Consider the following 26,426-nt stretch of genomic DNA (forward strand, 5'->3'; position numbering starts at 1 on the left):
TCATCAAACGACAACACACTAAAAATAGTATTAGAATATTCCTACACAACTAGATAACAATGCATAGTTTAATCCTGCTTTAGTCCTGTTATATGTTGATTTCTCGACTCTGATTGACTTCTCATCTTGAGCCCACGCTGCCGCTCTGTGTTGATGATACCGCCTGGAGGAGCTTGGAACTCGCGTCACCATGGAAGCGCTCAGTTTGCGACATGTATTCGCCATTTTGCAGCCTCAGTGTGTGTGTGTATGAGTGTATGTGTGTGTGGGGGCTTCTCTCTGTGTGAATACCTCCGTAGCTTTCAAACATTCAACACTCCAGATATTCCAGCTGAAACAACCAGGGAAAATGTCTGCACTTAAGAACACCGTAGCCGCCGCAGCATGACATGGACATTTGGACGACGTAACATTAGATAGTCTCGTCGAGCGTCACGGAAGAGGACCAGGAGAAATGCAAGGTCTATTTTCTTGCTGTTTTTCTAACTTTGCTAGCCCAGTCAGACAGCACTAACCACCTACCAAATGAGCGGAGTAGCGAGTTAGCTTAGCACCGTTTGAGTGGTGTTGCCGTTAACGTTAGCCAAGGTTCTATGTAACGTTAGCTAACTAATGTAGGCTGCTTAACGGTAACGGTGTAACGTAGTCAGGGATTGATTGTACAACCATTGAAGGCATTAGTATCTTATAACTGGCTACGGCTCCAGTTGACTCGCATCATATTAACTTTTGTTACAGAAATAGTAACGTAATACAACAGTAAAGGTTATGTAAACCAGCCTGCTGATAACTATCGTGCTTGACAGCCACAAGTGGTTGTTGTGTCCATTCGCTGTAATCTAACGTAACGGTAGTTCGTGATGATCGATCATAACGTCGAGACACCACCTCAGATAAAATATGTAGTTACATGGCTGTGTAAAATGTTTGTGTATATATAATTAGCCTATTGCTCCTCATTTCACTCTAAGCTAATGGGAATTGATTCAGTCATGTGTCATTTTCTATGTTTTGCATTCACAGCTTGACAACCAGGAGAATGGTTTTCCATCACCAACCACTCAGGATGAAATCCCGAAGTAAAGAGGAGGGTTATTTTTGTCCTCACAGGATTGTGTTTTCTTCTTTGGATTTTCAAATGTGACCACAACCATAAGACCATCAATAATGATACCTGGATTGATCTCCCAGGAGTTACATGAGCTGCTTCTGGACCTGAAAAATTACCAAAATCGCACAAATGGGGTGGAAGAGCTCAAACACGTCCTCTCCGAAGTCGACATGAAATCAGTCCCATCTGGCAGTATTGTGGAGTTCATTCATTTTATCCCTCGGCTTCTGGATGACAGTAATTTTAAAGTATTGTATGGCACATTACAAGTTTTGAACTTACTCATTCAGAAGCTACATACAGGTGTAGACCGATATTTCAAACAGATAGTCTTAGTGGCTCTGAAGGCCCTAGGGGACACTCGCACCATCACCAGAAATGAATACATGAATGTGTTCCGACAGCTGATGAAAACTGTTGCACCACAACAAGTATTGGATCTTGTCATTGGCAACTTGAAACAAAAGAATTCAAGGGTTCGCGAAGATGTCCTTAACATCATTATGGCAGCTATGCTCACTCATCCTAGAAAAGATTTCAACATTCCCAAGCTTTGTTTTGAGGTTGCACCATACCTGGCAGACAGCAAAAGGAAGGTCCGCCACGCCGCCCTTGAGCTGTTTTCCGTTTTTGACTATTGCCTTGACACAGGGAAAAAACAGCCTCTAATGAAGGCTGTGGACATGGTTGAACTCAATGAAGATGCAGAGGGTCTTATGGCAGCTGTACAGGCAAGACGAGCAAGGCATGTCCTTCCTAAACTCTCCTCAGAGGGGATAGTGGAGTATGGCTTGGTGGCCCCCAAACCAGGACACCGGTGCACCATGCAGTATGGTTCTGGAGCGGACCTGGACTGGGTGATGAACGGAGGGCGGATAAGCAGTGCCAGGAGCCACAGAACTGAACCAGACTGCGAGCGATTGTATGGCTATGGCAGTTTAGGCTCCCTCACTGACGACCTTCCACTTCAAAGGAGGATTGTCAGCGCGGGTAAAGGGAAGAACAAATTACCCTGGGAGATGTCGGGCTTCTCATCCACTGAGAACGACCAGCATCCCAGTACCCTGAATGGAAAGTGCTCTGAAAAGGTGGGGTCCATAATCACTTTCAACTTTCAATATTCTCACTTATCTCTTGGGATAATTATGCCATCTGGAAACATTCCCAGATTTATCATGTGTTTTTACTAACTCCATGATTGGCTGTTAAAATAAGACATCTTACACTCTTGACTCAACAAGCAGTGCTTTTTTCCCCCCTCTAAAAATACTCTTTGAAATCCAAAGCAAGTAGGGCTTAATCAGTCATTTGTTAACTGCACCAAAGTGCTTTTCATATTGATTTTGAAATTACAGAGCGTGTCGGTGATCAGGCATTTATGTTGATTTGCTCCCAATCAGTGAGCAAGTGCAGTCATCGCAAAGAGCACAAAATAAGTGGTTATTTTTGTGTGCTTGGTTTGTCTACCTCCCTTCAGTTTTGCTTAGTTTACAGAACAATGATGAAGCTAATGCGAGGTAAGAATGAATTCCTCTTCAAAAGTCGGGGGTGTTCATCATTTGTTTGCTATCAGAATTGTACACTTTGTTTTTTGAACAAGCTGAATCACACCCAAAGGCACCAGTCCAAAAATAAATCTTAGAGGTGTCAATTTCCTCAGAGAGAGTTTAGGGGGGGAAACTAATTATATTTATACCTCCCATGAAGCGGTATGGAACGACTGCAGCAGACAGATGGTGACATCTCACACATCTTACTGCATAGAGATCTGCAGTGTCCTCTTATGATTGCATAATCTCTAGACTAGATAAGAGGTTTCATTTCCCTTTTTCCTCTTTATATTATTAGAAATGAATCTGTATCTGTTGGCAGGGTAACAATAAACTCAATTGTATTGTTAAATATGTAGCTCTCAATTCATTATAAACAGAAAGAGGTTCAATCTCAGAGCACTCCGAGATCACTGACACTATTCTCGGAAGAAATACAATAGGTGACTAATTTCCCTGCACAGTGACACTGTCGCTGCAAAGATGAGCATCCAACGTCTTGAGAATAAGACATGTAAAAACCTATCACTCTGTATGGTTAAAGGATGTCATGTGGAAAATATTATATTGCATTAGCTAAAAAAACTGGAATGATTTGTTAAACATACGCCACTATCAGCTCTATTCGAATGTCCATTGGTTTAGATGAGCGGCTTTGTTTCATAACATATGAACGGACCATATTTTGTTTTGGAAAGTATTATCCAGCTTAAAGCCTCCATTTGAAAAACCTTCTGTTTACATCAGTGTCTGTTTCCCAGCAACCCCATTAACACACAACGCAGTTACCGAAGGGGGCGTGACACCTAATTGGTAATATCACAGGGTTATGCTTGTAAAACATGGCTTATTTGCTGCTGTAGTGTCGATTGTAATCACAACAAGTGGTCCAGAGTGTTGATCAGGTTGTAGGTAGTGGGACTAACCTCACCCACGTGCTCTGTCAGAGGCTGAGCTGCATGCACTGATGCTAAAATCTGTCATAATTCTGTCTCTACTTCATTTATGTATCTTAGACTAAGATTTCACTGGTATCAGTTAAAGTTTTATGAGAAAAGTAGACGTCATGTATATACAGTCTGTTTACAGTAGCAGAAGATCCACCTAAATGCCATTGTCTCTTGTCTGAGCAGGACAGTATATGCTACATCTGTTTGTTCATGCCAGTGGATAGAATTACACTTAGACTTAATCCTACAATTAGGATCGCTTTAATTTAGTTAATTGAATTTTATCCTCTATTGTTGCTATTAAAGGAAATACTTTTTTGCCTACTAATAGGTGGCCAGTGAGGATTTCCTTCCCCTGTCCAGGAAGCTGAGTCCCGAGACCTACATACCCAGTTTCAGTAAGTGCGACTAATTCCTTCTCTTAACATTACAGTCACATTAATTCCACATGAGTTGACAAGTACAGCTGACTGGTCACTTTAGCCGGACTCCATTTAGAGCGTCTTTTGAATTGGATTATCATGCTGAGTCAGAGGAGTCATCGTGCCACATGTCACCAAATGACTTGGGATGAGCATGTTTGCAAGGCAGACATGTCATACATGCCATTCTCACATCATGCCATGAAGAGGCCATTATATTCATCAACTGTTTATTTTCTAGCCTGCTGGATTGTTATGGACACAAGGAATCATAACTGAAAATAGTCGTCAAACTCTAATAATTGTACCTTTTTTTTAATATGTTCACATGGTCAGATGCACTGTATGCTCTACATGGAACAACATGGAACATTCAGTAAACAGTTTCAGAGCATGTTGCATAATTCACCCCTAAATGTCACTCAAGTTGTAAAAAGTAGGACCTACTACATGGGATTTATACTCTGAGTGAATATCAGTGGCAAGAAGCTTTAGCAATTAGCCGACTGCAATAGAAAGACAAGCCTAGCAAATCTGTGGTGTTACTGCTGCTCTAAGTGTTCCAAGGTTGTATGTTTATAGCTGCTTGTCGGTGCCATCAAGTTAAAAATGACCTGCCAGCACCTGACTCCCCCTCAGTTTGGCAAACGCAGTAAAAAGAAGCCCAGTGATTTTATATCTGACTGTTCCAGATAAAAAAAAAAAGCCAAAGTTCAGGAACATATAGTTAACTTTGTTGGATTTGAACATTTGCTCGATGCAACATTAAATGATGTATTAAATAAGGTTTTAGAAGAAGGAGTAGCACTGTCCACCAGAAGCAGTTTTCAACAATGCTAGATTCTTCCCCATGATACCACCAGATAACAAATGTAATAGTACATTGCATTTAGCATTGGGATAGTCTACAGTTTTGTTTTTGTTTGTCATTTATATGTGTTTAAAAGAAAATGGGATCAATAATGTAGCCCTGAATATTTGATGGCAAGCATTTTCCAGTCACTCTAAGCTGTGGGTCAACGTCAACACACGATGAGACAGTATCACTCCCAACTTCAGTCTCTCTGGGTTCACATCAGACTCTGTTCTCTACTCATTACACCCATTACTCTTACACTCACAACTGTCCTTCATAAAACAACCACAGGTAGGATGGAGAATTACTGAGGCGAATATGAGACATAAGTAACTTAAATGTAACACATAAATAGTAATATTAGTCATAAGTGATAATGAAGCAGTAATAATAATAATAAAATGTAGCTCAACAGTCTAAAATAATGTAGTGTATATAAAATGCACCTCAGTAAATCATACAGCTTGATTACAGAACATCAATGAGTAGCATAACCTAAATAAATTAAACTCATCCAAGTATAGTCACTAAAGCTACAATATTTCAACCCCCCTTTCAATATGCTTTTAAAATCATTGGTTTCCAGTAGAGGTTGTTACTGTCATGTAAATTATGGAGTATTGCCCAACCCTGTCAGGTTTAGAGCGTGAAAGGCAAACTCTACTTTCCATCTAGGTTCTGCACAGCCTCATAAGCCTCAGTCCTCCAGGAGGAGGGACTCCCCTGCACGCCTCAGAAGAAGTGGAAGCCTCAACTTGGACACAGACCTTTTTAAAACCACCAACTTCTCTGACCCAGATGTTGGTAAGGAGTGAATACCTCATGTTCAACCTTTTAAAGTTCCTTTTGAAAAATAATCAGAGTCCTTTTTTAACTATATTTCCATCTTGTATTTGTTGTGTTTTTTATGGTTCCTAATGTCTGAATACTCTATCTCACAGTGGCACCCAAGGGACGCATGCTCTCAAAGAACCCTAGTGTTGAGCGCACGTTCTCCCTCCCCACAAACCCCACCACATCCGGATCATTCCTTCTGCCCTCCTACCCACTGGCCACACTCCCAGGAGGCATGCTTACTCCGACAATGTCCCGCCGTCATGCAGACTCCTCCCTATCTATGTCCAACACATGGCCCAACAAGAGAGAGAACACCCCTCACCAGCGAGAGAGCAGCCCCTGGAGAGACGCAGCAGGCACAGCAAAGGGTAATTTTGTTTTAAAACTAATTCTACATATGAGCTGTAAGCTGAATGTTAACATGTTATGGCCTCTGTATCATCTTATCCTCCATGTTCTACACAGTAGACCATCCCTTCAGCAGATGCTCTCCCCGGCCTCTGCGTGCCTCACTCGTGAGTTCTTCATCCACTTCATCGTTCCGCCGGGCTCTGAGCAGCACCAGGGCAACCCTATCTATCTCGCCAGTTGTCCCAACAGTAGAGCAGCTCCAGTCCCATAATGGCCAGAGGTCCAATGCTCCAGGCAGCCCTCAGAATCAGAAGCTAGAAAGGGACCTTCATCTGGACCCTGATGGCATCGATGTGGGGCAAGATCCTCAAGAGGATGATCCTCTGGACATGCAGGAGGTCAGCGAACAAAGTACACATTTAAAGAAACACAAAGTCTGCTCTTGCAGGTGGTTGAAGTTTGGCTGCATTAATAAAATGCCTCCATGCTCAAATGTGCCAACTTGTGTGTTTTGGTGCTCACAGATGCTGAACTCCCTGCGCTCATTGCGCAACAGCGCCGCCAAGAAGAGGGCCAAAGTGAGCCTTAGCAGTTCAGATCCAGACAGTCCTGACTCAGCTGTGAGGCTGGACCTGGGTCTAGACTCACCAATACACACCTCTCCAATGCTTACCAGCTCAGCCAGTGAGAGTGGTCTTTCCAGTCTGAGCTCAGTTGCCAACTCGAGCTTCAATGGCATCAAAACCAGGTAAAGGATCTGCATTTTGCCGCATTTAGCATATATTGTTTTTGAAGTCCACCTACCACTGGAGATGGCGTCTGTCTTTGAGTAATCTCATTCAACAGATATCTGCATATGAATGTAGAATCTGTTGGCAACGGGACAAGAGTTTGGTATCGGAAGCGTAGTGGTTTTCATTTATAGTCCCTTTGTGGTCCTTTTGTAGTCCGAGTAGTATTGAGCGGGCTTTTGTTGAACAATCCTAGTGGAGAGCAAAAAAGCCGATTATAGCTTTTTATTATTTTTAAATGAGCTTGTTAGCTACTACTTGTGAAAAACATTGTGTGTCTATTTTTTGAGTAAAATTGCTAATCAGACCGTAAACAATGACCGGTGCACGGAAGAGAAAGTCTTGGCCCAGATATCCGTTGGCTACACCGGAACCCAAGAAATATTGGCTGTTGAGCAAATCAGCGTCAGACCGATAGCCGATGGGTTCCGTGATTGGTCTCTGAGTGAACTCATACTTTAAATAAAACAACTTGATATTGTGATACAAGCCTCACGACAGTGATAACCTGGAACCCACCTGGTGGTGTTTGACAATGTATTGAACAATGTTAAGCAGTTTTCCAGCATTGTTTCTCACTTGTCACTCATCTGTCAACAGTCCCGGAAACTCTGCCTCTTCAGGAATGAAACCTTGCATTGCAAGAGTGCCTTCTGCAAAACTGAGGTCTTCTGTCTCCATGGACTTCAGCAGCCTTCAAGGTATAACAGGGATAACATGGTTTCTCCCCATTCTGTTTTGTTGTTTAGTTTTCTTATTTACGTCCTTTAATTGTTTTTTTTCAAGGATTGAATCAGAGAAGCGAACTGTCGTCTGAGGTGGGTGTTGTTGGGCAGAGAGTCACTTACTCCAACGGAACAATCAAAACTGAGGAAGAGACAACGGGACCGTCCCCTCCTTTGGTCAAACCAGCCTTCCGTGAATCAGTCAGAGCTCTGAAGCCTGCCAAAGGTCAGTCAGCTGTGACGTCAAACACAACATAGCCTTTTTCCTGGATTTACCTGGTAGTAATATTTTGTGTGCCTTTTTAAAAAAAATAATTACATCAATCAGTATTCCTCTCCTTTGATTCTTAGGATCTCAGAGCCACAGCAGCAGGAACTCACCAGCCACAGATATGCCTGAGGGAGTCATTGGAAGAGGTCAGTCTCTGCAGATCTTGATTTGTGCCCATAAATCATCATTCAGTTGTCTAACATTCTGTTGCCAAAGTGTTTTAGCTGAGTGCTGTTTAACAACATATTGAAATTCAAATAACACGCTTCCCTGAAGCATAGACAAAGTTTTCAGTGAACATTGGGCCTCATTCATTGGCAGTGATTACCCGGTAATCAGGATTAACTGGCATGAGCCTTGAATGTACCAGGACAATGGGATTCATCATTAAAGGAATACGGGTAGAAATAATTGAGGTTAAACAACACGTCATGAATCTGACTTTTCTCAGGACCTTTCTCAAGAACAAATGAAAGAAAAATCTTAGGAAGATATTAGTGAATGAGGCCCATATCCATAATCACAAAATTCAGAGTTTAAATGCGTTTCATTACTGATTATGTTAGAAGTCGAGAAGGTCTGATGTCCACCTATCTGATGATACATTTAAGTTCTCTGCAAAAGTCCCCCTTATGCTTTGTCTTAGGCATGTTTGGCACTGCAGTGTGTTACAGCCGTCCAGGAGCCGCCTCGTCACTTGAGCAGGGGGATTTTGTGGCCAAACCCCCCATCGATCTCTCAGCAGGCATCTACAGCCACGCTCTGTCTGGCAGTCACCTCGACAGTGATGACGGCCCACGTCCAGATGAGGTTAAGGTTAGTCACACTTTGTCCAGCGGTAAAATCACAGTACATCATACACATTTTCCAGCTACCAAAGTCCCACCTGTTGTGTTTTCCACCACTGCAGCAGAGGGGGAAGAATGGCAGGTTTCACCGGGATAAGATGCGGCTGCAGTGTCTGGATCAGCAGGAGGGTCAAAGCAGTCAAGCGGACCACACACGAGACAAGATTCGCCACCGAGTCAGACAGATGCTGTCGGACTCGCCCACAGAGGAGAATAGAGTCTTAACCATCAAAGGCAAGAGAAAGATTTGGAAACCTTAACCAACTGTTTTTATTTTTCTCTTAAATGTATATTTCTTTATAATGTGGAATTTAAGTCGGAGTTTAAATTCTAGATGAATATAAATATATAACACGGCACATAATAAGGTAACACTTTTGTTGCCATATTCACAGGGTTCATACAGGTGCTGGAACACACTTACATTTTAACTTGGTGTTTTTAAGGTTTACAAAGTGCTTAAAACTGCTTGGAATCATTCAGAATCGATCAGGATATTAGAAAGACCTCTCAATACAATGCAGTCCAGTACAACACCACAACTATGACCTTAATGCCAAACATATAATTGAATTACCACTGCATATTGTGCTTTAGGATTGGATCTTGCTGTGATGAGCTTTATTGTATCCTCATCTTTTTTCTGGTGTAGATCTGCATTTGAACGGCAGCACGCTGGCATCCACCAAGGCAGAGCTTCTCTCTGATGAGTCTCCTATCAGCCCCACCAGTCCTGTCAGCCCACCAGGACCCCAAAGCCCCATCAAGTGCTTCACTCCTCCCCACCATCCGAGCCCCCCCACTGTGCCCCCCAACCCCAAAAACCTGTCCCGTCTTAGGAGGGCCCCTAGCCTCAGCAGAACCCGGCCGTCGCTGTCCCACAGCTCAGGTTAGTGCATCTAAAAACCTGAGACTTCATGATCTGTTTTTTAAACGACCAAAAAAGGTCACAGTGTCTCTTTATTATGTTGCGATGTATCATCTCTCATTGGGTCTGACGCTTGCTTTTAGCAGAATTCCACCGCATTATAAATAGATGAACCAGAGCTTCAACAGGTCTTTGTTTATGGAAAATGCTGGCACATTAATTAGACTGTCAGAGCCACTAGAGCACGGGGGAATAAGATGTTTGCTTTGGGTAATGTGTCACAATGTTTTGTTTTGACAACCTACTGTTAATGCACCGCCTCCCACACACGCGCTGCTTGTTTTCTGACTGATAGAGATGTAACATGAGAACCAATCTGTGTGTTGTGTGGTGCCTGACGGGCCCCTTAGATGAGCTAACTCCTGGTACTATGGGCCACAAGAAAAATCCCTCCGAGCCTCCTGAGCTGTGTCCGTTCTCCAAGCCTGACCTGGCACTGACGCAGAGCTTTAACCTGCTGAGCTCCGAAGACTGGTGAGAAACACTCGCATGCTACAGTATCTCCGCTGCACTGCTTTGGAGAACAATAGTTTGGATCCATCATACTGATAACCCAAAACCAGGATAGAGGTTTATAGAATAGCAGGAAAAATGCATTTTGCAGGTATTTATTATCTTAATAATTACAATAATAAATATTCCAAAATCATTCCAAATATTGTGATATTTGTGGGGTAACGAAATCCATAGCTATACATTTACTGTAAAATACCTTTTGTTATTGAAACGGGCACAGCCACTGTCAGCGTATATCATACGTAACAGGAACTGTATCTTTAAAAAAAAAAAAAAATGTAAGTGTCTTTTTTTTTTTACTTCAGGGAGAAGAAGATCGAGGGTCTGACGTTCCTGCGCAGTCTGGCTCACTACCACTCAGACACAATCCAGGGCAGGCTTCATGATGTCTGCCTGTTTCTCATTCAAGAGGTAGTATAACTTGTTGTGTAACACTCCCACATCATTTTAACTCTTTCATTTTGCTGGTTTGTTCACCTCTGATTTATATATTGATATCGGATTTTGCAGATCATTTCTCAGTGTCTTAGTAATTATCGGTATACATATTCTCATCCTTGACTGACTGCCAGAAATGACTCAGTTTCCCGTTAGTTATTAATAATATCCATCTCATTCAGGTGAAGAACCTGCGGTCAAGTGTCTCCAGGGTTGCAGTGTGTACGCTCGGTGACCTGTACACACACCTGCAGAAAGCAATGGACCAGGAACTGGAGGGGACCGTTAAAGCTTTACTGCTGAAGGCCGGGGAGAGTAACGCCTTCATTAGGCAGGATGTGGATGCAGCCCTGGGTTGCATGGTGCAGCACTGCACACCAACTCGTGGCATCAATGCTTTACTCTCTGGGGGACTCGGGTCAGTATACAGACACACACGCACAGTAAAGTGCCGTTGCACCATACTTGAATTTGTGTGGGTACCTTTGCACTATTTTTTAACACCAAATAAAATTGATTCGATTGCTGAATTGGTTTCCGCTCTTCTGTCAGTCACCTCCACGCAGTGGTAAGAAAATGCACGGCCCAGCACCTGGCTAATCTGGTCGAGAAGGTCGGTGCTGCCCGTCTTCTGTCTGGAGGTAAAGATCTCACAGACCGAATCTTACCTGCCGTCACCAAACTCGCACAAGACTCCTCGCAGGAAGCCAGGTATTTGTCTTTGTTGCTGCATGCAGGTTGGAGCCATTTGGCCTCACGCATGCTTTTTACACACAAATTTGATTTGAACTTTTGTTTTTGCACAAAGTTTGTGAGAATCTCAAAGAAGTACTGTTTTACAAAAGTATTTGTAGGAATGAAATGAGTGGTAGGGTCTAACAGCTGATCCACACATAATCCAAGTGTCTGAGTTCTCACTATCGTACTGTTTCAACCCACAGGTACTTTGGGCGTCGAATGCTGCTGTCCCTGTCATCCCACCCTGACTTCGACAAGATCCTGGAGAAATATATCCCCACCAAAGACCTGCCGACTGTCCGAGAGACAGTCTTCACTCTCAAGACAAAGGTACAGCATTTTCTTTTGTCTGTAGGTGTTTATAACATTTATTGCAAAAGGTCACATTGTCATCTTATCTGGCGATTGTTGGGTTATTTTTAGGGTCTTGGTGAGATGCCCCAAGACACCCAGTCAGCCAGGGGTAGACGCTCCCTCCCAGGCAGTGGGACAGTCAGGGCCTCGTCTCTCACCAGAGAGCCACTCAACCAGACCAACAGGTGGGTGTAAATATCAACCAGTACAGCAGCACTGCACACTGTACAAGACATTTTCAATTCTGCAGAGGTGAAGCTAAACACACTGTATAATGCATATAGAAAGTATGTTATTCATACTCTACTCTCAGGTTGATAAAAGTAAACCATTTGATGTATTTTGCATCATCTACAGGGAGTCTAATAGCCATTACAGCTGTAGATCTCAGACACAGAGTATTGCAGATAAGACAGAATACATCAAGCAGATCTCAGGTCTGCTGGGTTCAAAGGACTTCAGAGAGAGGATCAAGGGAATGGACCAGCTAGCGGCTGACTGCCAGCATAACCCCAACATGGTCATCAATAGTATATATCCGGTTCGTACTTTTTCAAATCCTATCAATATTTCCTTGTCATGTGCTTTTTCATGGTTCTCAGTTACCATCATGTAGCTCTGTTCCTTCATGGAAACACAAACTAAATGTCTCTTTCACCTTTTGTTCTTTCAGTTGTTTGATGCCTTCAAGGCCCGGCTGCAGGAGTCCAACAGCAAGGTCAATCTGTATGCCCTCGAGTCTCTACAGAAAATCATCCACTTGTTAAAGGACAACTTGTCCCAAGTGGTCAACATCCTGGTTCCAGCAATCGTGGACAATCACCTCAACTCCAAGAACAACGCTATCTACTCTGCTGCTATTGGAGCTATCAATGCACTTATTTCAAACCTTGGTAATCATTTTGAACATTCAAATATTTCTGGGGGAAGAGAAATAACAGGCTCAATCCAATTGGAGAATCTGTCTTTATTTGACTTTGTGATTTTCTTTTGTTTCCATGACAGATAACATACTTCTTCTTCAGCCCTTCTGCACCAAGGCTCATTTTTTAAACGGCAAAGCAAAGGTGGATCTTATCGAAAAGGTTGCAGGTGTGTTTGTCGGGATAATTCTGAACACTGTAGTTAGTTCCAACCTCTCAAATCGGATTGTACGTCTGAACCGCCTCTCGTTTCTTCTCGCTTTCTATTACCAGAACTTGTGACAGAGCTCTACCCTCGCAAGCCCCAGATGGTGGAGCAGAAAGTGCTTCCCTTGCTGTGGCACCTCCTGGGCAACTCCACCCACAGTGGTACCATTCATGGCCGGAGCGGCAGCGTGAGGGGTGCTACCGCCAACCTGTGCCATGCCCTTTACGCCCAGATGGGGCCCAGCCTGACTGAGTGTGCTGCCTCCCAGCCTGCCAATGTCCATAAAGATTTAAATGAGATCCTGAGGACCTCATCATAAAAGGTAAAACAGAATCCAAACACAACCTAATGTTGAAAGAGAAGAACATTAACACTGACCTTACTTGAAGACAGAGATGTTCTACATTTCTTATAGTGCCTGCACTTTTATATCAATAAAGAGAAAGTCCTTTTAAAAGTAGGCGCTCTTAATCTTATCTCAGTGAGATTTCCTCTGGTAACGAAGCATGGACAATTTTAACATACAGACATCAGGTCTTACACGTACTCAACCTGCTCTCTTTGCACTTTGAAAAGGTAGCTTATTATCATGAATAGACTTCATGAGTTTTACATTTTACCATCCTATGATTGTCTTTACTTTTTTTTTTTTTTCATAATCTAAACATGTACTGTAGACAAATCAGAGACACTATTACAGAATGTAAGATTGAAATGCACAAAAAGACAGGGAAGAAGACGGGGACCTGAAAGGTGTATATTTTTGCTGTTTCATCAAATGTGATGTGATATTTTCAAAATGTCTTATGTAGTAGTTTTTTTGTGAATTGAGATTAATAAGAATAGTACAAAATACTTTTGTACAGCTCATGTATATTTGCACAGTATTAGCTTAATCTGTAATCGTATGCTGTATAATGGTACAGTTTATAATTTATCTGTTGTGTAATGGTTTAAAAGTCTTGTTAATGATGTGCTGAGTTGGTACCGTCTGTGTTTTTTTTTGTTTTACTGCATGACCAAAATGTACTGGCAGGATCAAAATTGTTTATATTTTTGTTAAGGAGATAAATATATATGTACACTGATGCCTAGATTAAGGTTGGGTTGGAACCAATTGTCCTGGATGGGGACAGCGTTAGAGGAAAGCGAGTTCAGCAGTTGCCTGAGAAACAGTGAAGGCCCAGATCTGATTCTGTCTCAGTATAGTGCCAGTCTTCAAGTAGCCTTTTAACTCATTATATTGTTAAATTATATTGAACTTGTTTGTGTACAAGAACAAAGACAGATTGATATATAAATAAAGTGTTCTATTTCTGTAAAACCAATTTCCAGGTGCCTCCATTCAAGTTTCAATGGGATCGGGAAAGGGTTACTTTGACCACATCTGTGGCGGTCTAATCTTGAGCGTTACTTATTGTTTTGAAAAGGTGAATTCAATTTTATCCAAGAAACATTCTTCACAAGTTTTCTGTTTTGACTGTGCCGAATTCATGCGTAAACCTAATTGTCAATTATCCCTCTGTGTGTAAAACAATAGAACATTTCTGACTTTAAAAGGAAAGTAACCAGAAGAAAGTGTTTGACTGTTGAGGCTCTCCAGGCCAAAGCCATAGAAAAGAGGAAGGCTTAGCGAGCAGTAAAAACAATCTCATTACATTTTTAATAACCAAATGTACCAATGCTTTGTTTTAGATTGATATCACTTTAATTTAGCTTGTCAGGGATTAAATATTATGATACATCGCTGCCAAGTTTGGAATTAAATAAACCGCAAATAATAATCTCACCCCCTAAACTTTTAACTATAAAAAAGTAGCTGCCATTTTTCAATTGTATTGTACAGAGATTTATGCCAGCCCTATTACTCTGTGAATGTTTCTATCCAACACAGTATGATGAGACAAGTGAATCCCTCATGTTACAGTAGGTGATCTTACAGCACTCCAGTAGCAGGGTTGACTCGCTCATTCACAAGAACAAAGCCAAAAGGCAACCCTGATAAAGCCCTGACCAAATTCTCCAGCTCAAAGTTATTCTAACCTTTCAGCATCAGCAAATACAGTAGCTGGACTGCACATTGGCTAAACATATAAACCGTTTCACATTAAAGTTCATCAAACATACAGGTTATATCCCCTCACATAGTCCCTTTTTAAAATGCAGTTATATCAAAGATTCTTTAGAAGCAAAGCTATAAAAATGAGGGAGGTATATTCAGAATAATAGCAAAAGTGAAAACTCTCCTCTTTTAAAGTACTGAGCTAACCACAGTGGTGTTGTCGACATGGGTTCATTATGTTTGCTACTTAAGTATGGCTCACATTTCTTACCTTTGCTAACAGAGACACATACCTTCTGAAATGAAGCAAAAGACAAGGCATACTATGAAATGTGCTTTTCTGATGGAAATTGGAACACAAATAACTTTTCTTTCTCAAGTATTTGTTCCCAAATGATGTCACTAGTGACTGGAGCCAAGTTAGTTGGTGCCAAGAACATGCTGAAAACTTCGACACAACTTTTTTTTTTTTAATCTAACGCGACTGTTCTGTAAAACCTCTGGTCATTTCTTGTGCCATGAATGAGGGGTTTATGGTTTTGGTTGAGAGTTCATTTAATGCTCTGCTGCTTTCAGTCACTTTATTGTTCTCTCTGCTCCACCGACCAAATGGAACAAAAAATGGCTCCTCCTCTTCTTGTGGATCTTTCCATTCCGTTACTAAGGCAGCTGGATCAATGCCATGGCAACCTGCGCTGGCTAGATGTTGGGAGAAGATGAGTGTGTGGTCGCCATCCTCCGCACCTCACTTCATCAGGGACCAGATGTCTTGGGCAGGTCCTGGTTCTCAGCCAAGTGGAGCTTTTGTCTGAACGCGGACATATTAAGGATTCACACAGAGGGACGTTGAACTAAAAGCAAATTTAAATCCAGAATTTGCGCCTGGAGTGCCGGGTAATTCCCATAAATAATATTCAATTAGGAAAGGATACATCGAGGTGCTGAGCTCCTCCAGCTGCAGGAATAAATGAACAAATAGGTAAAAATAGAGCATGATGTTGCAATACACTAATCACTAACTGTGATCATATTACATAACAGCATGTGTGTCAGGTCAATATTTGATTTAAACTCCCAGCATCGGACTACATTGTTTACAACAGCAACTTGTCAACTTCCACTCTTATCCACACAAAGGAAACTTCACAGCTCATCTGCTCTGAGACGCACGTATCCAGTACCGCTGCTACAGCTAGCAAGTACTCCTGGCAGCAGTATCTGTAATGAGCTGAAGGCTTTTTCTCACCTCTCACACATATAGCACCGCAACTTCCCCTCAGAGAGCATACCAGCCCCAGGCGGTCGTAACTAGGAGCCACACAACATGCTAACAATAGAAACTGGTTCAAGGCTTTCTTGGAATACACGTCGCTGTTTGTGCTGAATAATATTTAACATTTAAAAACATACTAGAAACTCAGGAGAGCGTACAACAATTTTAACACTGACTAATCTCAGACGGGCATATCTGCTTTATTGGAAGGTTCACAGAAAGAATCGCTTTGGTGGATTCAATATACTCATCACAGGAGCTTAACTCATTAACACTGCACACGTGGGATAAATGCCGTACTCTCTTGACCCTTGAGGCTTCTAAAATAAATAAGTTTACTGTACATTAATCAAAAACTGAGAATCAATCTAATGGAGGGTGTCATTGTTATTTTAAGTGTGTCACAGGTGAAATGGTGACACAATTCACTGTAATGTATAATTATTTTACTCCATAGCCTCAGTGAACAGTGAAACCAACTAAACTAGACTTTCTGTGGAGAGTTTTAGTGTCACATGATGTTTCTGTGGTTTGTCCACAGTGGCAGAGACAACGATAAACACATGATTTCTAGTCATTCCGGGGGCAGCGTTAGCATTCAAAAAGTGCAATTTAAATGCACCGACTTCAGAAATTGATACAGGTTAATGACCAGGTGAAAGGTGCGATTATGTGTCTCTTTATTATCAGAGGAAACAACACAGAGCAGGATGACCTTTGTGCTGCTGTGGTTTGTGCTTACGTTACAGAGCAGGTGCTCCAGGTTGTGGTCGGAGGCACACTTCCTCTGGTCCTCCGAAAGCTCCTCCACATGGCTGTCGAGGCTGAAGTGCAGTCGTGCCAGCTTCTCCTGCATCTCACGCACATGCTCCAGCTGCTCAAAGGAGCACACTTTGCCTAGAAAACAAGACAAGTGTAACTTTTCTAAAAAAAAAGGCACAAAGTTTGCAGGAGGATTAGAGCAAAGTCATAAGTATTTTCATGGCCCCGGGTGTTTTATTTCAGTTTGATGCGTGACACAAAGCCTCTTTTCAACTGGCTTTATTTTCAGCCCGTAACAGAATATTCCCTTGGAGGCCTCTCTAATCGAGGTTATCTTACCGAAAGCCTGTAGTTTGCCTGAGTGGAAGTCGTTGAGGAGGTTGAGGAGGCCTCCCTCCATCTCTCTCACGTCTGAGACATCTGTGAGAAAGGAGTGCTGCAGGGGGGAAGACTGAATTACTTTACTGGGCCCTGCAGGCTGGGGGGCCCTGGGCTTCTCCTTGTGAGGCCTGAGGAAAAACAAACAGAAACAGTCATCTGTTTTTGTAACTGAACACAACATTTAAAAAAAGACAATCCAGCCTTTAACTGATTAATCACAAGCATACAGTACAAAGTAAGTTGTTAGTATTTGTTTCTTTCTTGTGTTAAATGCACAAGGTGAAATAACCTCATGAATGAAATGATGGGACATAAAAAAGGCAAAGAACTACTGGTGTGTTCTGGAGGATTTTCCTGTTACTTCATGACACAAACCTGGTGGTCTTTGGTGGAGCTACGACGACTGTGAACACCTCTTTGGGCTGTCCTGGCGCTCCGATGGACCGCTTATACTTGCCTCTGTTCTTGGGGGAGGGGGGCTGCGGCAGGCCGAGAGAGAAGGTGGCACTTTTGCTGGCAGGCAGGACGGGAAGTTTGCGGGGATTGATGGGGGGAGGAGGAGGCTGTGGGAGAGACACCTTAGGGCTCCGCTTCTTGCGTTTGTCTTCCATTATTGTTTATCTTTTAAGTTAAGCTCTCTGCAGTAAAATGGGGGGGGGGGGGGGGGGCACTGTCTAGCCTGGCGTATAGGACGTGCTGAAGCAACAAAGGTAGGAAGTTCAAAAAACCAGCAGTCTTCCCCTCCCTGAGAAAAAGGCTTAGATGGAGGAGTCTGACTGTGCCAAAATGAGTGCTGCAGCTCAGGATTCTCCACTCTGCAAAAAAAGAGAAAAAGCATTTAGTGATGCTATAACAGCATCTGCAGGTTATCACAACAATACATCTGTCGGATCTAAATAATCCGTGAGAAAGAGTAAAGCAATAATCTACCTGCCAAATGGGATTAATCTTTCTTAGAAATAAATGTGATTTAGATCAGTTTTAAATGGAAGAAATGTTCTTGCTTATTTTTCCCTTAATGTTTCCCTGGTGTAGAACCAGGGCGTGAAACAAGGGCCTAGAAAGATATTTTTAGAGGCGCCTCAAAGTGGAAAGAATATGTGTGAACTCAAGAACATCCTCTCCATTACGTCTTAAGGACATTTTCCAACCAAACAAAGCAAATATATGATACATAAATGATCAAGAAATCTAAAGCAGCTACACTACAGGAATGGCTTAATGCACAGATGGGTAACATGAGTCCTGAGAGCAGCACATTATACAAATGGACCTAATGTACACAGCTTTCAGACAAATGGCTGAAGGAGAAAATCAATATACTGCATTGTTATTGAGACTTCCCTATAGTAGGATAGTGGAGTTTGAAAAGGTCTAAGCCATATCTATTTACATTCAGTGAGTGACCAGAATAAAAACAGCAATAAATACAAATATTTATGGCTCCTCATTTGTTGTTCACTTAGACATGTTTTGTATATTAGGCCCAGTGATATAACTACATATATAAATATATATGGTATCGGCAGTGTGCCTAAACAACGCTTGGTCCCATGACAATGGGATGAAATCACTGAGAATAGCTGTTATCTCCCAACACTACGTCAGCCTCCGTTCAAAGTGGAATCCAAAGATGGCCACTACAGTAATACACAATGGCAACTTTATACGCTGAAATCCTTCTTTACTTGGATTATATCAACCCTGTAGAAAAGCTGTTATCAGAAAAACATGGAGACAACAGTTTGTTACACCACAGTGTTAAATTCAGTGTAGAAGAAGACGTGTAAACACATTTATCGTCTACGAAAATGACACAAATACGACTTACCGAATCAATTACGCACCAGAAAGCAAACCAGCGTCACATTTCTCCTCCCGCCATTTAAAAAACGTTTAAATACACTGCATATGAATTAACATTTATTAACCACAATGGAGCTGAGTTGCTCCTGCAGGCAGCACTGGTGTAAATCACTGGTGAAACGTAAACGCGGTATCGATGCGCTCGGCTCGTGCGGGGCTGTTGTCTCTTTATCCGTCTTAAAGGGCCAGTACGCCCGTGTGTGTGCGTGTGTGTGGGGGTGTGTGGGGGGGTGTGTGGGGGGGGGGGGTGTGTGCCAGGAGAGGAGCAGCCCTGCAGGTTATTATCACTGTTTACTTTACAGGTGCCGCGAACAGCATGCTGGGTACTGCTGAACACTGATCAGCTGATAATGCAAATATCCTTCTTCTATTAAAGACTGGAGGGTTTGCCTTTGCAGTTACTCTGCACCTGAAGATACTACAAACAATTCTGTAACAATCACACCTCCACCTCGTTTCCTTCTTCTCATTAAGCATTTACATTTAATTTGCATTCAGTTTATCCTTTAGCAATACTGTCTACCAAACATTTAGATGACTTTATTCTATATGTTATTTGATTACATTGTAGCCCTGTATATCATTTTGCTGATGTTTTTATGTTTTAATACGTATTCGAGCATTGTTGGAGGGATCCAAGATTTCATTGCCAATGACAGCTTTACTGTAATTGTAGTGCATGACAATAATAATAATAATAATAATAATAATAATAATAATAATAATAATAATAATAATAATAATAATAATAATAATAATAATGAACTTGGAGCTTACCCTTCATCAGCATACACTGCCGTGAAACTTTTTATTTTATTTTATTTACATAGCCAGTCAGGGAAGTTTTCATATCCTGCTCATTAGTTTCATTAATTAATTAATCTGCCAATTATTTTCTAGATTATAATAATATAAAATGTCAGAAAATAGCGACGTGTCCTTCCCAGTTTCTCAAAGTCCAACGTGATGTCTTTAAATGTCTTCTTTCGTCAGTCCAAAACCAACAAAGATATTAAACAGAGAAAATAAGTAAATCTCCATATTTGAGCCATTTTTGCTTGAAGGTTTAATCGATTATCAGAAATATTTAGCGATTCTCTTTCTGTTGATGGACTCATCGTTGCAGCTCTAGTGCTTTAGGGCTGTGTGTATTTATGTTGACAAAACAATCCTGAATCAATCTTATTATTTACAGAACTTTCACCTTATTGATTATAACATGCTGGTGTTTACAATCATCATACTGGCCAGGAGGTTAATTGCAGCAATTGTTAAAGAGGTAAGAATTCCTTTTTTCTTGGCTTCTACGTGTTCAGAATTGAGCTTTTGTCTCTTACTTGTGTTTGTACACATTCAAATATATACGTCAGATATATACACACTTATATTTCACTTAAGTAAAAGTAGCAATACCACAGTGTAAAAATAATGTTACAAGTAAAAGTCCTGTATTCAAAATCTAATACTACTTATTTGGTTGTTTAGTCAATTTAAATAGATTCATATTTTGTATTAATAATCTGATAATATGAATCTGCAAAGTAGCTAGTAACTTCAGTAAATGTACTTAGTTACTTTCCACCACTTTATATAGCCTGATATCAAGAAGAAAAATCAAAAAATACTAAAGCAAACCTTTAAAGTAATACAAAAATATTTCTTTTTATTATGGCAGATCAGAACAAAAAAGTGACACAAAATGCAGTTTGTAGAAAAAATACAGAGCTCTTAGGCATGTTTGTGTTGTTCCAAAGTTAATGCGACGAATAATAACTCAAAGTCTAACTGACTTTCTGGTCTGATGGGCTGTTTGAGTACGAGTATGCCTTTCCTAGGACTATTCTGTCTCTGAGAAGCTTGAAGAAGGCGTAGTAATTGCTGAAGAGAATCAGAGCCAGTGATATCGTCTGATGCCACTTTTCTGAACATATCAACGAGTAGAGCTGATAGAATATCATGGCACCTTCCAGGATGATGAGTATGTTCAATATTCGTAAAGGCTTGTTGAAGAAGAACTAAAGAGGGAAAGAGACGTGATGTAGTCAGTCATCAGATGAAGTGTGTGCAAGCAAATATTTGACATGTTAATCTAGAACTCACATAGAAGCGATAATGTGACACGTCTGATGGTACTGCCACATTGTAGTGACCCATGGCCTTGTAGACGTTCTTATTATGTTTAACCAGGACTCCCTGTGGCCACATGTACTCTTCTGTCCATCTGTGCAAAGAGAGAAAGCAGAGTGAAATTTCAATCTAATAAATCCAAATGGACCTAAAGCCCAGTAATAAACCATGAGCAGTACATACATGTGCTGAAGGACATTGGAGCAGAGCGAGGGGTCTACTTTCTGCCAGCAGCCCAGGTGCGCTGCAGCTTTGTGAAGCAGGTCACAGTATCGAGGTGGCAACAAGTGCCTCATGAGGATGACTGACGTACTGACTGACACCAGGATGAACAGCTCGCAAGACCAGCGCTTGTCCACATACTGTGTACTCTGAGGGCGGAAAAATGAGAACGATATTAAAGAGTTTTAAATGATGAAGTTAATACTTAAAACGTCACAATTAAAGCTTGGGTAGGTAACATTGGAGAAGCCAGCAGGAGCAAACTAGATTTTTTAAAATGAACTAACTGAAAAAACCCAGCCCCATGTTGCCGACTCTTTTCCAGTTAAAGTAGCTCTCGCTCCAAAAGTGGCTAAATCTAGCGAGAAAGTTGCCAAGTTTGCAACAGTTGCACTTAGTTTTTCTCGTGTGCCTCCACGGTCAACGAAGAATCCAAAAATGGAGAAAAGTATTGATGAATTAAAATAAATGGGGGCCATGTTTAACTCACACAATTCGTGCACTGTATTCCAAGTCTCATTGATCCAGTAATACGCTCACTACTTCCCAAACATGTTTTTATTCTATTTAATTGTTACTCTCTTTGCTGTAACAACGTAACTGTCCCCGTCGTAGATGACAAATAAAGGATTTCTGATTCATTTTCACTAAAACCATACTACTTTAAACACTTCCGCATAAACAGTACCCGCACGGACGAGCAGCGGGCCTGTGAATATTAAACATTAAACGTGACACTGACGAAAAAAGTAAATAAAGAAGTTGACGGAGACTAATGGGTAGCAAAGGGAGTAAACCAGTTGAAAGGCCACAGGGGCCCATTGTTAATCTCATGCTTTCAAAATATGGCTCTGATAGTTTATAATATTTACAAGAATGGTGATGAATGTGGTTTTCTATTTCACACTCATTTACATCAACAGTGATTATTGTACTGTAAATGCTCTTCTGTCTAATCTTGTACTCATTTTTATGTTTTTGCTGTGAAGCACCTTGGGCTGCAATTATTGTATGAAAGGTGCTATACAAATAAAGTTTATTATTATTATTATTATTAAACACAGCCCCATTTACTTTAATTCATCAAGAATATGTTTTCTGTGTTTGGATTCTTTGTTCACTGGTGAGGGATGCGAGAAGCATTTTTTATTTCTTCAAAACATTTAAGGAACGGGGTAATTGATACACAAATGATCATTCTGGGGATGAAGTATTCCTTGAAGATATTTTCTTACCTTGACAAACCAGACTGGTACAAAGGCCACATAGTAAGCGCTGAGCATCGAGCTGACCAGCACCTCCTTCATCCTCCAGTTGAAGTCCATCTTCAGGTACTCCACCTCCTTGCGGATGAGATCCGGGGAGAGGCAGCAGGCGTGAGTCGGCATGGCCTGGACTCCGTACAGCTGGCTAGTGTGCTGCTTCCACGTCTCCTTCAGCACAGTCAAGTAGTCCCTTCCCCGGCCCACGCTGCCCACCTCCTTGGAGCCGATGCTGGCAATGGGGGAGAGCGGACCTGCTCGCCGAAAGTCACAGCTCAGCCTGAAGAATGGAATATACATCCCGAATCTGCAGCAAAGAACAATACGATTAACCTTAACAATACCTAAAGCCCTGCAGCAACACTACTAGGTTGGTTGAGCAAATGTTGTCACTTTTAATACAAACATATGTGATAAACAAACAGTCTGTTCTGGTGTTAAAAACCTAAAACAAATGGCTTCAAGTATCTTTGTGTAAAAAAAAACAGGCTCAAAAACCTCTCTGTTCTCCCAGAGGACACTCACGGGTAGCAGAGGAAGAGCAGGCTGAGGACAGAATATGTCCTGAAGAGGTAAATGAGGGAGCGACACAGGCTCCAGCCGGTCAGCGTGAGCACAGCAAACCGAGCCATCACAAGAAAGATTGAATGAGGGAAGGATAGTTTCCCACTCTGTGATGCCTGGGGGACGAAGATACAATAATCAAAAGCATTAATACAGTGTTATTCAAAAAAACAAACGCAATCAAAAGATGTGAATATAAACAAAAGCGCAGGAAAAATGAGCGCAGGGATGCATCTGAGGCTTGTAAACACGGTTTTCTTTGGACCCCTTGCATCAAATACAGAGTAACGTGACTTGTGACATATATATTTGAATGTGTGCAAACACAAGTAAGAGACAAAAGCTCAATTCTGAACACGTAGAAGCCAAAGAAAAAAGGAATTCTTACCTCTTTAACAATTGCTGCAATTAACCTCCTGGCCAGTATGATGATTGTAAACACCAGCATGTTATAATCAATAAGGTGAAAGTTCTGTAAATAATAAGATTGATTCAGGATTATTTTGTCAACATAAATACACACAGCCCTAAAGCACTAGAGCTGCAACGATGAGTCCATCAACAGAAAGAGAATCGCTAAATAATACAAATAAAACAAATTGACTGCTGACAATAATACCCAATAACCATAATAAACAGGATCATCAGTAGCTGACTCACCAGTGACGTGTGTGAGGGGGGGTGTGAGGGGGGGTACCACCACACGGTCTTGTAGATGTTGACGTAATGGACAAAAAGGGCGATGAGGTGGCAGAAGAAAAGATGGAGCTCGAACAACACGTTACGATCCACAGATAACTCGGGGATCTTACAGTGCTTCAGCGGGACCACCGTCTGCGCAGCCAGGGGGGGGCTGGACATGCATGTCCCCGAACCATTCCTGCAGGCAAAACAATGCCTTTTTTATTATTATGACGTATATCAATCTGTTACAATGAGATGACAGAAAATCCTTTCAAACTCTCAAGCTGCAATGACCATTTCTTAACTCTCACAATGTGGGTTTTGCGGCAGTACATCAGAGCTGACCTTGTACGAGATCGCACCCCTGTGACCGGGGAGCTGGTAGGAGTGGTTGCCATTGCTGACCGAGCCGGGTTCATTGCTTAGTGGAGGTCTGCAGTACGTGGAACGGTTCGCCCCTCTCCTTCCACCAGCCATCGCAGACACACCCACGGCTCACTTCTCCCAGCTATGAGTCTGGTTTTATGGTTTCTCTCAGTGTGCCTGTAAACAAAAACAAAACAAAAAGGGGGGCAGGTCAGACGCACTGTGATTGAGAAGGCTGATCTAGAACATCCAACAAACATGTAATAATAGAGTTGACTAATGGGTGTACAATGACTTAGATCAAGTCTGTGACATGTATTACATAGGATAGAATTCACTGGCACAGCATCAATCAGTTATATAAGTTTTATTTTAGTCAGTGTTTGGATACGTCACAAGACATAATGAAAGGAGTGGTGCAGTCATAACAAACAACACGAATTTGCCAGATTAATATTTTATGGCCAATCAAAGCGCATGCAAAACCAAATAGATGTGCAAAAATGCTCCCTCGTACATATGCATCATAAACAACTAGGAGCGTAGCATCTTTTAATATGGTGTAAGTTTTGCGGAAGCTGACATTACAAGCTAGCTAAGTAGCAACATCATTTGCTCTCTTCCCGGGTCAAATATCTCACGAGAGCCGTTTCAGCCCGAGACACGAGGCAGAGGGCGAACACAACGTGGACCTGGACAATGAGCGAGGACCCCGATCTGTCCGCCAACACACATGCTTGATTAAATACAAAGATTGAGGCCTAGGCTAACAGTGTCTCTGACTAGCTAGCTAGCTCACAAACCAACCTACCAAACAGGCTCGACAAGATGAATGTAAGCTTACCAGCGGCAGTGTGTGGTGTGTGTCAGACGCTGCTCTGATGCATAGGTAACAAGTTAAACGCAATACATTTTCAGAATGTTTATTAAAAAACTGGCGTGTTTTCCATTGAAATCAGCGAAGACAGTCATTGTTGATGTGAAACTGGCCGCTGATAGATGGGGGCGCGGATATATGAGCGACCTGTGGGAGGAGAGTCCTTTAAAGGGACATTCCGCCAAAACTCAGACAGCCGCAACAACAGGGAGAGCAATGTGTGTAGGTAGCCAGGGGTGGGTCAGATGACTTTCATTGCCGTCAATTACTGAATATACATTAAATGGTCATTTTGGTAATTAGTGACGTAATCCATTGGATTACAAAAGAATGTTATCAAACCTGAATTATTTTGGATTACTTCAAAAGTAAACATAAATAATGCACTTCAAACTAAAAAACATTGAATGCAACCACACAAATTTGAATTCCACAAATTTTCTTTTTTCTCTTTAAACATATCAAAGCTTCATCTAAATCCAAATAAAATGCATTAGCGTATTTAGCATTTACAGTTGCAAATCAAATTACCATTACATAAACAGCACTGGTACAAACTGTTTCTTTGGTGTACATTTCTGCTGCTGCTGCTTTTTAATCAATGACCACATGGAGGACACCATCTGTCAGAAGCGCTTTTCATGAGTTAATAGCATGTCATAAAAAAAAAGTTAATAAAATTGCCATATTTTAAAGGCATAATCCAAAATATAATCAAGCAATCGTCAACAATTGTAACTATACTCTAATTGCTCTTTAAAAAAAATGTAATCTGGGGTTATGATAGTTACATATTTTTATTATGTTATCTTAATTACATGTAATCCCTTACTACCAAACCCTGTAGGTAATATACTTACACGTTTATTTGGGACAGCAACTGTGTATCAGAAAGTGTTTGATGCAACCTGTGCACTGATTGTACCAAGTCATTGTACCGCCATTATTATTTTTCCCTCTATTGGCTCACTTTAGCTATGACTTATAAATGTATAAACTATGGAAAGGCATGTGGAATCAAATACTTCCAGAAAAGTTTTGTGCTGTGGAAATACATTAAGATTTTTTTTGCCAATTCAAAAGACACAGATCAGAATTGTAAGGTTGTATCTTCTATCTGGTCTCTAGACCCCTTCTTCTTACCCAGCACAAGACCCTCTCTC

General features: G+C 41.5%; 3 protein-coding genes across 6 annotated transcripts; 1 reads left to right on the plus strand and 2 right to left on the minus strand.

The window, feature by feature from the left end:
* Nucleotides 1-29: 29 nt before the first annotated feature.
* On the plus strand, nt 30-14,141 carry togaram1 (TOG array regulator of axonemal microtubules 1). Of its 3 annotated transcripts, none has more exons than XM_029460472.1 (23): nt 30-461; nt 1,024-2,199; nt 3,943-4,009; nt 5,565-5,693; nt 5,831-6,094; nt 6,192-6,475; nt 6,602-6,825; nt 7,469-7,569; nt 7,655-7,819; nt 7,945-8,010; nt 8,529-8,680; nt 8,775-8,946; nt 9,365-9,601; nt 9,991-10,114; nt 10,462-10,567; nt 10,777-11,012; nt 11,147-11,305; nt 11,536-11,662; nt 11,756-11,871; nt 12,044-12,227; nt 12,360-12,579; nt 12,692-12,778; nt 12,883-14,141. In XM_029460472.1, exons 2-23 carry the CDS (start codon nt 1,168-1,170, stop codon nt 13,134-13,136), a joined length of 4,506 nt encoding a protein of 1,501 aa, XP_029316332.1. In that variant the 5' UTR covers nt 30-461; nt 1,024-1,167; the 3' UTR covers nt 13,137-14,141. The 3 variants fall into 3 exon arrangements, with proteins under 3 accessions (XP_029316332.1, XP_029316331.1, XP_029316330.1); XM_029460471.1 differs by having other exon boundaries at nt 6,195-6,475; nt 8,511-8,680; XM_029460470.1 differs by having other exon boundaries at nt 31-461; nt 8,511-8,680.
* Nucleotides 14,142-15,302: 1,161 nt separating this feature from the next.
* Nucleotides 15,303-19,373, minus strand: ccdc28b (coiled-coil domain containing 28B). Of its 2 annotated transcripts, none has more exons than XM_029460474.1 (6): nt 19,143-19,373; nt 17,671-18,110; nt 17,254-17,423; nt 16,895-17,049; nt 15,812-15,834; nt 15,303-15,687 (listed from the first exon to the last, which is right to left on the minus strand). In XM_029460474.1, exons 2-6 carry the CDS (start codon nt 17,904-17,906, stop codon nt 15,633-15,635), a joined length of 639 nt encoding a protein of 212 aa, XP_029316334.1. In that variant the 5' UTR covers nt 17,907-18,110; nt 19,143-19,373; the 3' UTR covers nt 15,303-15,632. The 2 variants fall into 2 exon arrangements, with proteins under 2 accessions (XP_029316334.1, XP_029316333.1); XM_029460473.1 differs by having other exon boundaries at nt 19,127-19,373.
* A 1,424-nt stretch (nt 19,374-20,797) lies between these two features.
* tmem39b (transmembrane protein 39B) lies at nt 20,798-25,415 on the minus strand. The gene is given in 10 exon segments (XM_029460646.1): nt 20,798-21,176; nt 21,262-21,382; nt 21,472-21,659; nt 22,746-23,079; nt 23,298-23,452; nt 23,725-23,808; nt 23,997-24,216; nt 24,366-24,403; nt 24,405-24,563; nt 25,231-25,415. Coding segments are annotated over 9 exon segments (1,467 nt in total). The 5' UTR covers nt 24,498-24,563; nt 25,231-25,415; the 3' UTR covers nt 20,798-20,942.
* Between the last annotated feature and the right edge of the window lie 1,011 nt (nt 25,416-26,426).

Source organism: Cottoperca gobio, chromosome 22 (assembly GCF_900634415.1).
Source record: "Cottoperca gobio chromosome 22, fCotGob3.1, whole genome shotgun sequence".
Classification (NCBI taxonomy): Eukaryota; Metazoa; Chordata; class Actinopteri; order Perciformes; family Bovichtidae; genus Cottoperca; species Cottoperca gobio.

Coding starts and splice junctions, on each gene's coding strand:
- togaram1 (XM_029460470.1), top strand. CDS start 1,168: ATGATACCTGGATTGATCTCCCAGGAGTTACATGAGCTGCTTCTGGAC. Junction 10,568..10,776: donor GCCTGTTTCTCATTCAAGAG/GTAGTATAACTT, acceptor CATCTCATTCAG/GTGAAGAACCTGCGGTCAAG. Junction 12,580..12,691: donor TGCACTTATTTCAAACCTTG/GTAATCATTTTG, acceptor TTTCCATGACAG/ATAACATACTTCTTCTTCAG.
- ccdc28b (XM_029460474.1), bottom strand. CDS start 17,906: ATGGAAGACAAACGCAAGAAGCGGAGCCCTAAGGTGTCTCTCCCACAG. Junction 17,424..17,670: donor GCTCCACCAAAGACCACCAG/GTTTGTGTCATG, acceptor GTTTTTCCTCAG/GCCTCACAAGGAGAAGCCCA. Junction 15,688..15,811: donor GAGGAGCTCAGCACCTCGAT/GTATCCTTTCCT, acceptor GTCCGCGTTCAG/ACAAAAGCTCCACTTGGCTG.